The sequence below is a fragment of the Giraffa tippelskirchi genome, chromosome 6 (genome assembly GCF_054371585.1).
Source record: "Giraffa tippelskirchi isolate mGirTip1 chromosome 6, T2T-mGirTip1v1.2.pri, whole genome shotgun sequence".
In the NCBI taxonomy this organism is placed as follows: domain Eukaryota; kingdom Metazoa; phylum Chordata; class Mammalia; order Artiodactyla; family Giraffidae; genus Giraffa; species Giraffa tippelskirchi.
In genome coordinates, this window is record NC_137280.1 from 163,555,456 (window position 1) to 163,568,082 (window position 12,627).

Below are 12,627 nucleotides of genomic sequence, written 5' to 3' on the forward strand. Positions count from 1 at the left end.
AATCAGCTAATTTTTTTCCAAGGAATCATGAGTTGCTCTGATTGAGAAAAGTAGAAAAAAATCAAGAAAACGAAATGCTGTAACCCCTCCAATAATATTTCTACTTAAAAGAATGAAATGACTGACTGTTCTAATGAAACTTCCTCCCTCTTGTTTGGGATCTCAAAAGATGGTTTGTTCAAAGGTATTTGAGATGGCTTCCCCTATACTCTTTCACTTCAACAAACCTTATACAAGAACATTTTAGTATGGGAAAGGCTTAGTTATCTACTAGCACAGACAATATAACTTACATAAAATATTTCACCAAGCACTCATATGTACATATATCTGATTTTCTTTACTAAATTATATTTTCAAGTATTCACTGAATTGTGATCACATTTCACATGAAGTGTTCTTTTTTTTTTTTTTTTTTTGTAAAATTATATTTTTATTATATTCTTTTTTTTTTTTTTTTTTTTTATAAATTTATTTATTTTACTTGGGGGCTAATTACTTTACAATATTGTAATAGTTTTTGCCATACATTGACAAGAATCAGCCATGGGTTTACATGTGTTCCCCTTCCCGAACCCCCCACCCACCTCCCTCCCCCTCCCATCCCTCTGGATCATCCCACTGCCCCGGCCCCGAGCCCTTGTCACATGCATCGAACATGGAATGGTGCTCTGTTTCACATATGACAATACACATGTCTCAATGCCATTCTCCCAGAACGTCCCACCCTCACCTTCTCCCTCAGAGTCCATAAAATTGTTCCATGCATCTGTGTCTCTCATTCTGTCCCGCATATAGGGTTATCGTTACCATCTTTCAGATTCCATATATATGCATTAGTATACTGTATTGTTGTTTTTCTTTCTGGCTTACTTCACTCTGTATAATGGGCTCCAGTTTCATCCATCTCAGTAGAACCGGTTCAAATGTATTTTTTTCAGAATATTGGAAATAAAAGCAAAAATAAACAAATGGGACCTAATTAAAATTAAAAGCTTTTGCACAACAAAGGAAACTATAAACAAGGTGAAAAGACAGCCTTCAGAATGGGAGAAAATAATAGCAAATGAAGCAACAGACAAACAATTAATCTCAAAAATATACAAGCAACTTCTGCAGCTGAATTCCCGAAAAATAAATGACCCAATCAAAAAATGGGCCAAAGAACTAAACAGACATTTCTCCAAAGAAGACATACAGATGGCTAACAAACACATGAAAAGATGCTCAACATCACTCATTATTAGAGAAATGCAAATCAAAACCACAATGAGGTATCATTTCACACCAGTCAGAATGGCTGCTATCCAAAAGTCTACAAGCAATAAATGCTGGAGAGGGTGTGGAGAAAAGGGAACCCTCTTACACTGTTGGTGGGAATGCAAACTAGTACAGCCACTATGGAGAACAGTGTGGAGATTCCTTAAAAAACTGGGAATAGAACTGCCATATGACCCAGCAATCCCACTGCTGGGCATATACACCGAGGAAACCAGAATTGAAAGAGACGCGTGTACCCCAATGTTCATCGCAGCACTGTTTACAATAGCCAGGACATGGAAGCAACCTAGATGTCCATCAGCAGATGAATGGATAAGGAAGCTGTGGTACATATACACAATGGAATATTACTCAGCCATTAAAAAAAATACATGAAGTGTTCTTAAAATACATTGACAGGATCTGTTCTTAACACAAACTAATATGCCAGAGAGTAAGTTCATTTCACTATTCATAACTTGAAATATAAAACAGTTTAATAACAAATTAAGTGACTTACTTCAAAATAAACTAAATTTATTTTAGTTACTTAAATTTTAATTAAAAAACACACCATTGAATTTTGCAACCAATCAAAAGTGATATCTTTGTGTTCTCTGCATATCTATGAAGACTGAAACAAAATATACAATTCACCTATGAAATTCTACTTGCAGCATTTTAAGGGCTTCAAAATCTATTAACAAAATATTCTTTAGGAGCTGAGCTGGGCTTTAATCTTATCATTTCAGAGTTAACAAAGTAAGAAACATATTATCTCTCACCTTTCCATTCATTACTGTATCAAATAATTCCTTACCTATTTTAATTACAAAAGTAAAATAATGTAGGTCTTATAAAGCATACATGGACACATATATTCCTAAATAACTTTATATTTCTATATTAAACTTTTATAAGAAAAGATGCCACTTTATTTTCTTTCTGAAGAAAATTTCTACTCGTATGTGAAAGACAACCAACTTCGCAAAGTTTAACTATTCATTGGAGAACTTAAGAATGAGACAGTAAAAACAAGTCATCAAACATTAAGATGTAACAAAGTTAGGTCAGAAAAAGCAATTTCACTACCACAGGAAAGAAAACCTTGAACACAATTTTAAAACATCAATTTCTAAAAAGTTTGAATTCAAGTAAGAGTAAAATAATTCAGTAAATACTACAATTTACCATCTTGTGTTTGTCTTATTCTTAACCATTGTATTTGTGGGTTCTAAAGAGTTTTTATTTATTCATTTTTAATGACAGAAAAATGCTGAGTTATTTCAACTCTTTTTTTTTAAAGAATAAAATACTAATTTAATATAGCAGGTTTCCTTTAGTTTCTAACTTCACTAAATCAGGTAGGCAAAGATTTACAAAAGCAGTCATGGTATTTTTTTCAGAAGTATTTTCAATAATATTGATATTTTTTTAAGTGATATTTCATGTAATAAGAAACAAAAAATTAGACTGAAAATACTCATTTCTAAGATATTATCTAAATCATTGTACACTGAAGATGTCTTTTTAGTTTTTGCTGTAACTGCAAAATGATGCAGAATAATCTTTCACTACAAGTAAAATGATAACAATTTAAAGATAAGACTATGTTTAGGAAAGATTTTTTAAAAGACATGATAAGATAATTTATAACACATAATAAAACAGCTATAAAATGCCAAAAAAATATAAAGGAAATTGCACTTACATCCATAGCTCTCTTAATAAAAGGGATCTGTGTGCCACTGTCCAGATCTTCATTTATAATAAGCCTTCTAGCCCACTGACCTGCCCTGACAACACCACTACCATGAATTAAAACCATCAGTTTCTGTGGATTTGTCAAAGCATCCTCACTCATAAAGATAAAACTCTTTGGTTCACTTTCAGTGGCATCTACCTGTAATTAAAAAAAATTAAATAATAAATAAATGTTTTCTGATCATAGACACAAATGAGAAAACAACTAGTGGTTAATATAAATTATAGAATAGCTATCACAGAATTATAGAAGTAAAAAAAACTTTAAAATAAAATTAAAATATTCATTAGAGATTGACACTTACATATAAGGTAGAGGAGCAAAAATACATGATAGTAATTAAAATATAAAAATATGGAAAAGAATACTGGAAATATGTCTTTCTCCATTGCTACTGTATACCAGTATTATATTATCATTACAAAAAAGAATAATTTTTAAGTGCTTCCTATAATCTAGATATTATGCCAAATTTTTTTAAAACATTGTTTCAATTAATCACAATTCTATTAAGGTGGGGCTATTATTATCTTCATTTATAGTGAAGAAGTTGAGGCCTGGAGAGTTTAAATAACTCGCCCAAGTCACACAGCTATTAAGCCTATAAGTCATACCAGAAATATGCTGCATCTAAAACAAACAGAAAACCCAATTGGAGAACACACATATTGGAAAACCATATATTAATGAGGAAAACTACTAAGCTTTTAACAAACGGAGGAAAGAACTTTTTAAAAATTTAAACACCAACTGTTCTATGTAAATGGACTTTGACATCTTATTCAGAGTGTGAACACAGGATTATATAGCAAATACTGTGTGAAATAATATTATCTGTATACTTTGATAACCTAGTTACTTATAGAATGAAAAGTGAATATTTTTAGTAATTTTGATTATAGGTAATATCTAGGTTTAAACTAGATTCAGATTTCAAAGAGTCAGAGATTTTTAGAAAAGGATAACTTCCCAATCTTTTATTATGTATGTCATGACATGCCGTAAGTGGTATTTCTCACCAGCAGTGGCAAGAACAACGAATGGTAGACTTTGTGTGACCAGGTCAGAGCCAGAAGTTAAAATCTTGACAGGTGATTGATAAACACATCCTCAAATACAGAAGATCAATTCATATGCTGGGCAATGCAATAGCACCTCACTTCATCAACAGTATATATTCATAAAATTATCAAAATAATAAAGAAAAAAAATCAATACCATTAAATGCTCTGGATTCCAAACGGGCCCAGTCACTACTTCTGGGACAAGAAAAAAATTAAAATTTCTGTACTTCTAAAACAATCAGATTGGTCAGTAACAGATGCTTAGCCATCTGTGTACACACAGCACAAAAGGTAATTATTTTAGCAAGAAGGGCATGGCCACAGGCTTAAGAAAAAAATGCATCTTCTCGGTGAGGCCTTCTCTGACCACTCCATTTAAATGTTTTCCAAAGAATTCTCTACTATCAACCTCGGTTTTATTTTCCTCCATAGCACATAATGCAACCTAATATGCTTTACTTTATATCTGTTTGTGTATTTGTTTATTAACCATCTGTTCCCTCTACTAAAGTACAGGAAGGCATAGACCTGTGTCTCCAGTATATTACCAAATGTACAGAAGAAAGGCTGGCACATTGTAGGCACTGAGTTATATAAGAATGAATAAACTTTCGGACTAAAGAATCTTAATCAAGCCTCACCAGTGACTTCCTTTAGATAAAAGACATTTAACTAAACAATGTGTCCTCTTAACTTGGTTATAATACTTGACTGGTTCAGAAAGCACAAATGAAAGGTTAAACTAATGCATGATTACAGAGAATTTTAAAAGAGCTACACAATGCTTAGAATCAAAATGATATAACTATATCTTTATTAGCAGTAATTAAATATGACATAAGAGAAGTAGGAAGTACAACACTACCACACATGATATCTAGAATAAACAAATTACTATAATAATAATAGATATGACTGAAGTCATAGGGGAAGAAAAGTAGATGGGAGACAGAGCAAAAGCAAATCTGAGAAGAAAAACTTCCTTTTACCTAGGAACATTATAAGAGAACAGAGGAATCATTCCCTTAAACAGCTTGAAAAAAGAAAGAAAATGGTAATAACAAAAGAAAAATGAAAAGGCAAAGCTGTCAGTGAATAATAAAACAGAGGCCACAGAGGTTTCCAGTCATTCATTTACCAGAAAGTATGTGTAAATAGGCACAAATAAGAGAGTCTCTTAAAGTCAGTGAGGCCTTAATAGAACCTGGAATGTATGGAAATGGACATCTGTTTATCTTAATGGAAAAAACCCCTAGCTATAGACTTTCTAAAAGGTGCTGACCACTGTTCCTTTTTTCTATCCTACTAAGTCCCCTGAAACCAAGCACCTCAGTCAGTTTTTAAAGGTGGAATTAAATTCCACAGTAATCACTTTAAAACTGGAAGGGTACTTATTTTCTGAAGATAAACATGTGTTTTTTTAATATTATGATACTGTTCAAGAATTTTTTAAGGGGCAACAAGTTAAGGGAGCTATGAGCAAATGAATAAAAATTTTACTTGAACATCCAAATATGCTGATTTTAAAAATATCAGGACATTAGATTATCTAAGGAAAAAAATGAACAATGTAATAGTATTAATGATAAAGGAGTAAAAGCAGTATTTAAGATGGTAATTGAATAATATTCATCTCAAAATAATGCAGAACTGTGATTCTGCAGTTGATCATTTACTCTAAAGTTATTGCCAATTTAAAATAGAAAAATATCTATATGAATAAAATAAAGTTTTCTTCATTAAGTCTTTTTTTTTTTTTTTAACTTTCTGGCTACATCTCGTGGCATGGATGTATGGGTCTTAGCACCTCAACCAGGGATCAGAACAATGCCCCTGCATTGTAAGCACAGTCTTAACCACTAGACCACCAGGGAAATCCCTAACTTAAGCTTTGAAATGGCCGTTTGAGGCCATTTATCTTCTAATAATGGTAATTTACTAAGATGAGCTTTCATTAAAGAATACACATAAAGGTCATTCCAGTGTGCTGCCTCTATTCTAGACAAATTGATGTCTAAGACCAACTGGTCAGTGAGCCTACACCACACAGTTCCTAGCAGTTAACAATTCATTTTGGGATACTTATGAAAATCACTAATTTTGAAGTTTATTTAAATATGATTGAATAAATCAAATGAAAATCTGTAGTCAAGTTAACTCATGTACCCAATATTCTACACAAGAGTGAAATACTAAAATTGAGAATATTTTGTACCTATTTATGTCAGGTGGAGAGTAAACTTAATCATGTTTACATGGAGAGACATGGTCATGACCTTTACTGTCAAATCACGGGCTTCTACAGAGTGGTATCGATTAAAAAGAATTCTTTTCTTATTAAATATTTCAACTATAAAATTAAAACTTGGTTCATCATCAGTAAAACAAAAAAATTTGGTGGTGTATATTTAGGAAAAAAAAAATGACTGAACAAAATATAAACCCCACTCTCACTGCTAGCTTTGGGATTTAACAGAACTCAGGTGAAAACTAATACTTAGGGAAGAAAAATCTCATAATTATATAAAATACATTATGATAACTTAAGGACAGATTAATTTTCTAAAATAAAAAAATTGTTTCTTTTTCATATAAAATTAGGAAATCTTTACTAACCAAAAATGGACATAATGGTTGTTATAGGTCTCACACAATGAAAAGCTTTCTCTGTGTAACATTAGATTTAAATTTAAATAAGAGGAAAATAATTCAACTTCTTCTAAATCTAATCTCAGGCTTTCTACACAAAAATGAAACAATTATGTAACATGACACATGGTCAATTGTCTTGTAATTTGTTCTAGAAACCCAGGGAATTAAACTGAGTTTAAAGGTTCAATGGAACTGGAAGTATTGCAAAGTTAAAGGACTCAATACTAATTAATTGTGCTGTAACAATGGATTAACCTAAGGCTCTTTAAATATCATTCGTCAGAAGCTTCAAAAGAAATAGAATTAACAAAAAAAGGAGACTGGACAAAGTGACAAAATTCTACCTTGACTTTCCAGAAGACCAAATTCAACATATAGTTTTAATAGAGTGAGACACTAGACCTAAAGTCAAAAACAAAACAAGAGGTTTTAATCCAGAAAACAACCTTTATATTCACTCTCAAAAAAGATATTAAAATCTCGGTTTTCACATAATTCAAAAGGAAGGAAAGTTTTCAAATAAACAAGTGTTGGCCTAGTCATTACATAGAATAATACCACATTCACTAGTATGTCACTAGCACATAGAACAATGCCTGGCACCCTAAAATAAATATTTGTTGAATGAATGAATAAATTAATAAATGATTAACAATATGACCTAGTACTTGAGGTTATCTATAGAAAGTTAAGTATAAAATAGAGATCATTTTAAAAAATCAACCTATGGAAGTAATTTTGGAGGATGGATAGTATTAAAAAATTCTAAAACTCTCCACTTGATAGTAGAATAACACTAACCAAAGAATTTTAGAATTTCATGCAAAATTTCATGTAAACTAAATTATCAATATTATAAGTTTTGTGCCTTAAATAAATTATTTTCATGAAGTCTTTGAGGTTCATAAAGATTGTAAAATCGGAGAACTGTCTGGGACAGTAAAGATCATCTAATCTAGCTACCATCATCTCACACATAAGGTTGCTATTTCTTCATTCAAAAGCTCAATATTTCATACTGTACACTAAAAACAAAAAAGCTCTTTTGAGAAACTGAATCTGAGAACAAATTTCAAACTTTTTCACTCTGAAATGGCAAAACATGCAAAATTTGAAAAAAAAAAAAGACTTTCACTAAAAAGGAAAGGAGAAGTGTTATGAACCAGGAGTAAATCTGGGGATGTTCAGAGGAAATAACACAGAAATGAAACATACAATTTAAAATAATCAAGAAATAATTAAAATGAAAGTGAATGTCTAATGCAAGAAAAAGCACATAGGTTTACTTCAAATAAACATGCAAAAATAAATTATACCAATGAAATGAGAAAGGGTAGAGGAAAGAGTAGTTCTTTTGTGACATCACTTCCAAAAAAAGACTGGAAATAAGTATTTCTTTTCTTTACACTAAAGAATATTACTTTTTAAGAACTATTACACACAATGAGATGAAATATAATGACAGGCATTTAATATTATCTTTATCAATATCAAAACATTAGGTTCTTAACATTTAAACTTATCACAGTTAACGTAAAACAAAAGTTTTCTTCTGAATTGAAAATATTTTATTTGGAAATATAAATACTTTTAAAAATTGGACTTACTGGAATAGATATTTTTTTCAAATTACAGTCCTTTTCCAGAAGCTCATATACATACTTCGTGATGATCTAAGTAGGAAAGAAATAACATTAAAATACAATGTCATCCATTATCAAAATTCACATAAATTATTAAAATTTATTGCTCTGAATGAGTATCTATCTTGGAATATTTTCATCCTAAATTAACTGATTCTTTACTGGCTTACTTCCTGCTGCTGGGTACTGAAAAACTATGGACCTTAGTTCTAAGGATTGAAAGTAGTTAAACTCAAAAATACATAAAGACTTTCTATTTTACAAAGCAATAGTCTAAGCATATTTTCTTTTTTTTTTTTTTTTTAGTGTATATTTCTAGAATTCTCTTCCCCCTATAATTTCCCCTCATGACTCTGAATCCTAACACTTCACTTGCATTCAATGAATCAAAGCGAGAAAAGTCAGAGGTATTCTAAACAGAAAAGGAAAACCAATGCAGCGAAGTCAGGAACCAGTTAGTGCTACCAGTTACGGTAGGCAGAAACATACCTCCCCAAAGATGTCTAGGTCCTAACTCCTGGAACCTGGTAATACATTACATTACACGGTGGCAAAAGGGACTGTGTTGATATGATTAATGTTAAGAACCCAAGATGGTGGAGATTATCCTGGATTATCTAAGTGGGCCCAATTTAATCATATAAATCCTTGCAAGTAAAAGATTAGAGAAGAACAGTATGTCACAAAGATGCAAAGTGAGAAGGCCTTAACAGGCTATTGCCAGTTTTGAAGATGCAAGAAGGAAACAATGAGCCAGGAAATGAGGTAACCTTCAAAAGGCAGGATAAATCTCAGTTTAGAGTCAATAAGAAAACAAGACCTAGGTCCTACTCTTGGAAGGAACTGGTTTCTGCCAACAACTCAAAGAAGTAGTAACTGGATTCACTCCCTAGAGACTACAGAAAGGAATAGCCTATCCAATACCTTGAGTTTAGTCTGGTGACATGCATACTGAACTTCTGACCCCAAGAACAGTATGATAATATACTTGTATTGTTTTAACTTATGGTAAATTGTTACAGCAGCAATAGAAAACTAAGACACTATTTCTACTAAGGAAAGTAAAGAGAGTGAAGAAAGAAATGTCTGCAATAAAAGTGATGATTTAATATGATTTAATGGTCAGTTTAAGAAGTGTTCCAAAAATATCTTGAATCATCTATGCATACTATCTCAGAGAATAATTTTAGTAGCAACATAATTAAAAGTCAATTTTTATGAAACAAATTCAGATTTTTTTTTTTTTTTAGAAAATTAAGATTGCTTTGGTGTTGTCTTCTGTAATCTAAAATAAGATTCCCTATCCTGCTTTCTCTCAGAAGTTCAAAATCCCTCCTTCCCTGTATATATATTCATTCATTTTAGAAACAGTATATTAGATGTGTGCTAGAACAGCTTTATCTTGGCTGACTAAAGTAATTTCAAAAGCTATGACACTAAACTATCAATAGAACTAGGCAATAATCTATTAGTTATTAAGTGAAGAGCACTCTAATGGCAGAAAGTTTAGAGGAACTAAAGAGCCTCTTGATGAGGGTGAAGGAGGAGAGTGAAAAGGCTGGCTTAAAACTCAACATTCAAAAAAACCAAGATCGTGGCATCTGGTCCCATCACTTCATGGCAAATAGAAGGGGAAAAAGTCGAAGTGGTGACAGATTTTACTTTCTTGGGCTCCAAAATCACTGTGGATGGTGACTGCAGCCATGATATTAAAAGACGCTTGCTCCTTGGAAGAAAAGCTATGACAAACCTAGACAACATATTAAAAAGCAAAGACATCACTTTGCCAACAAAGGTCTGTTTAGTTAAAGCTATGGTTTTTCCAGTAATCATGCATGGATGTGAGAGCTGGACAATAAAGAAGGCTGAGTGCTGAATAACCGATGCTTTTGAACTGTGGTGTTGGAGAAGACTTTTGGAGAGTCCCTTGGACTGCAAGATCAAACCAGTCAATCCTAAAAGGAAATTCACCCTGCGTGTTCATTGGAAGGACTGATGCTGAAGCTGAAGCTCCAAAGTTTGGCCACCAGATGCAAAGAGCTGACTCATCGGAATAAACCCTAATGCTGGGAAAAATTGAGGACAGGAGGAGAAGGGGATGACAGAGGATGAAATGGTTAGATAGCATCACTGTCTCAATGGACATGAGTTTAGGCAAACTCTGGGACATGGTGAAGAACAGGGAAATCTGGCGTGCTGTAGTCCATGGGGTCGCAAAGAGTTGGAGACGACTTAGTGACTGAACAACGAACAACAACTTGTATTTCATATAGAATTTAAAATTATGCTCATTATACCTTTGGCAGAAAGTGGCAGTATTATAGACATGAAAGAGTCAAGTAAATATATGTAGGAGGAGACTGAAAATATGCATGAAATTATATAATGGGTTACAATTTCAAGAGAAATGGTTTAACTAAATGAGATTAGCTAAAATGAGTGGGTTATCGTTTCTAAAAGTTTCCTTCTATGAAATCATAAAATATCCTTACATTTAAAGCAACAATAGAACCAGTCAAACTTAACTCAAACTCAAATGAATTCTGCACTATGCAAAATACTTACAAGACATAATTTGATAATTAAAAAACAATCTTGGCAGGTTGTGCCTTACGTAAATATGAAATACATAGTGTATAGTTAATTCTCAATTTCATACTACAAAAACAAAAAACTCAAAACTGGTTACACTGACTTTGAAAAACTTTATAGGGCAGTATTTATTTGTTCTAATAAAACCATACATCAAGCAGAGTTGTAGAAACTCTACCTAACTTGCCCAATTTGCTTTGCTCTCCAAGTTCTGACTGCAGAAAAAAAGCAATCATAGACTAAACCATCTATCTGATGGGCAGTTCTCTCTGCTTGGGATGTTCTCCTCCACCCTAGTCATCTTTCAAGAAAACACATTTTCAAGAAATCACCTACTTTAGTGATTTTTTTCCTGCCTCCTCCCAACCCCCCAAGGTAAGACAAAATGTCCCACATCTATGCTCCTCTGGACATGCATGGCAATTTGAGTATATTATTGGCTTGTCTGTTACCTGACTAGTCTGAGAATGCTAAAATTTAAGTACCCCACCTTATTCTTCCTTGTATCCACACAGGATAGTGCCTGATGCATTGAAAGTACTTTAACACTGTATACAAATTCTCTGCACTGTTCGTTCTGTCTACATCCTTTTAGGGAGATAACTGCTTCAGATTCTTTTTAAAAAAATCCTTCTACCTACTGAATTGAGGCTTAAAAAGAAACAGCAGGATTCACAGCCTTACAGCTTAAGAAGGACTGCATTTAGAAAAGTCAACAAGTGAAAAGATAATTTTTTTTTAAAAGATGAAAAAGGTATCTCTGCCCAAATGTAATCTATGTTCAAATATTCACTAAAATCATTTTTTCCAGTGAAGTTTGTACATGGGAAAGAAAAGGCTTAAGAGACTAAGGTGAATGAGCTAAAGTAAAATCTTCATTCTAATAAGAAACAAGAGAATTTCTGATTTTATGGTCTGAAATATGAAGAGCTTGAAAACAGTCTCTCCTACCCTAACAAAAAGAAAAAAAGCTGAACAAACTGAAAACCAATGACTCTTCTTAGATCCATCAGAAAACTGAAGTCACAAAGCAAACTGCTTCCCCCAAAATTGGACAGACAAATAGGCAGATACAGAGAATTAGGACTTACTGGTAACAAAAGCCCAGGAGCAGAAGTGTTGGCTAAAGCGAGTCCTAGGGTAGGAACACTTTCAACTATAATTGATTAATTTCTGGAGGTTCGGTATGAATACCAGCTTAAGAACAAAAAACTAGGAGATGGCTCAGCCTTAAAGAAGGATTCCTGAAACTGCTATGAGTTGTACCTCTACAAGCCTCACCAGGTTCTCACTATGAAGATTAGAAAAAACTTCTCACCTATTTCCAGCAGAAGAACAAAAGAAATGATTTAACAATACTACTGAACTCTGTTCTCCTTAAAGGCCTAGCCACAAGGAGAACTATTTCACTAGAGCCTAACTGACATAGGGGAAGCAAGAGATTCACTTAAAGACTGAGACTTAACCATAGGACTATAGAAAGTTCCCTCCTACCCTTCCCCACATTACCATCATATCAATAGGGTCCCTTTAAAATAACAAGGAATGCTGCTGCTGCTGCTGCTGCTGCTGCTAATCGCTTCAGTCGTGTCCGACTCTGTGCGACCCCATAGACGGCAGCCCACCAGGTTCCGCCGTCCCTGGGATTCTC

At 33.0% G+C, this 12,627-nt stretch overlaps 1 protein-coding gene across 25 annotated transcripts in view; it reads right to left on the reverse strand.

The window, feature by feature from the left end:
* Positions 1–12,627, reverse strand: part of ARB2A (ARB2 cotranscriptional regulator A) — a 424,113-nt gene that overhangs the window by 321,045 nt on the left and 90,441 nt on the right. For 24 of the 25 annotated variants that reach the window (XM_081498710.1, XM_081498707.1, XM_081498706.1 and 21 more), the window contains 2 exons: positions 8,349–8,414; positions 2,972–3,163 (listed from right to left, as the gene is read on the reverse strand). In XM_081498710.1, coding sequence (XP_081354836.1) covers positions 2,972–3,163; positions 8,349–8,414 — 258 coding nt within the window. The remainder of the gene's footprint in view (positions 1–2,971; positions 3,164–8,348; positions 8,415–12,627) is intronic. The other variant, XM_081498733.1, reaches the window with a different exon arrangement.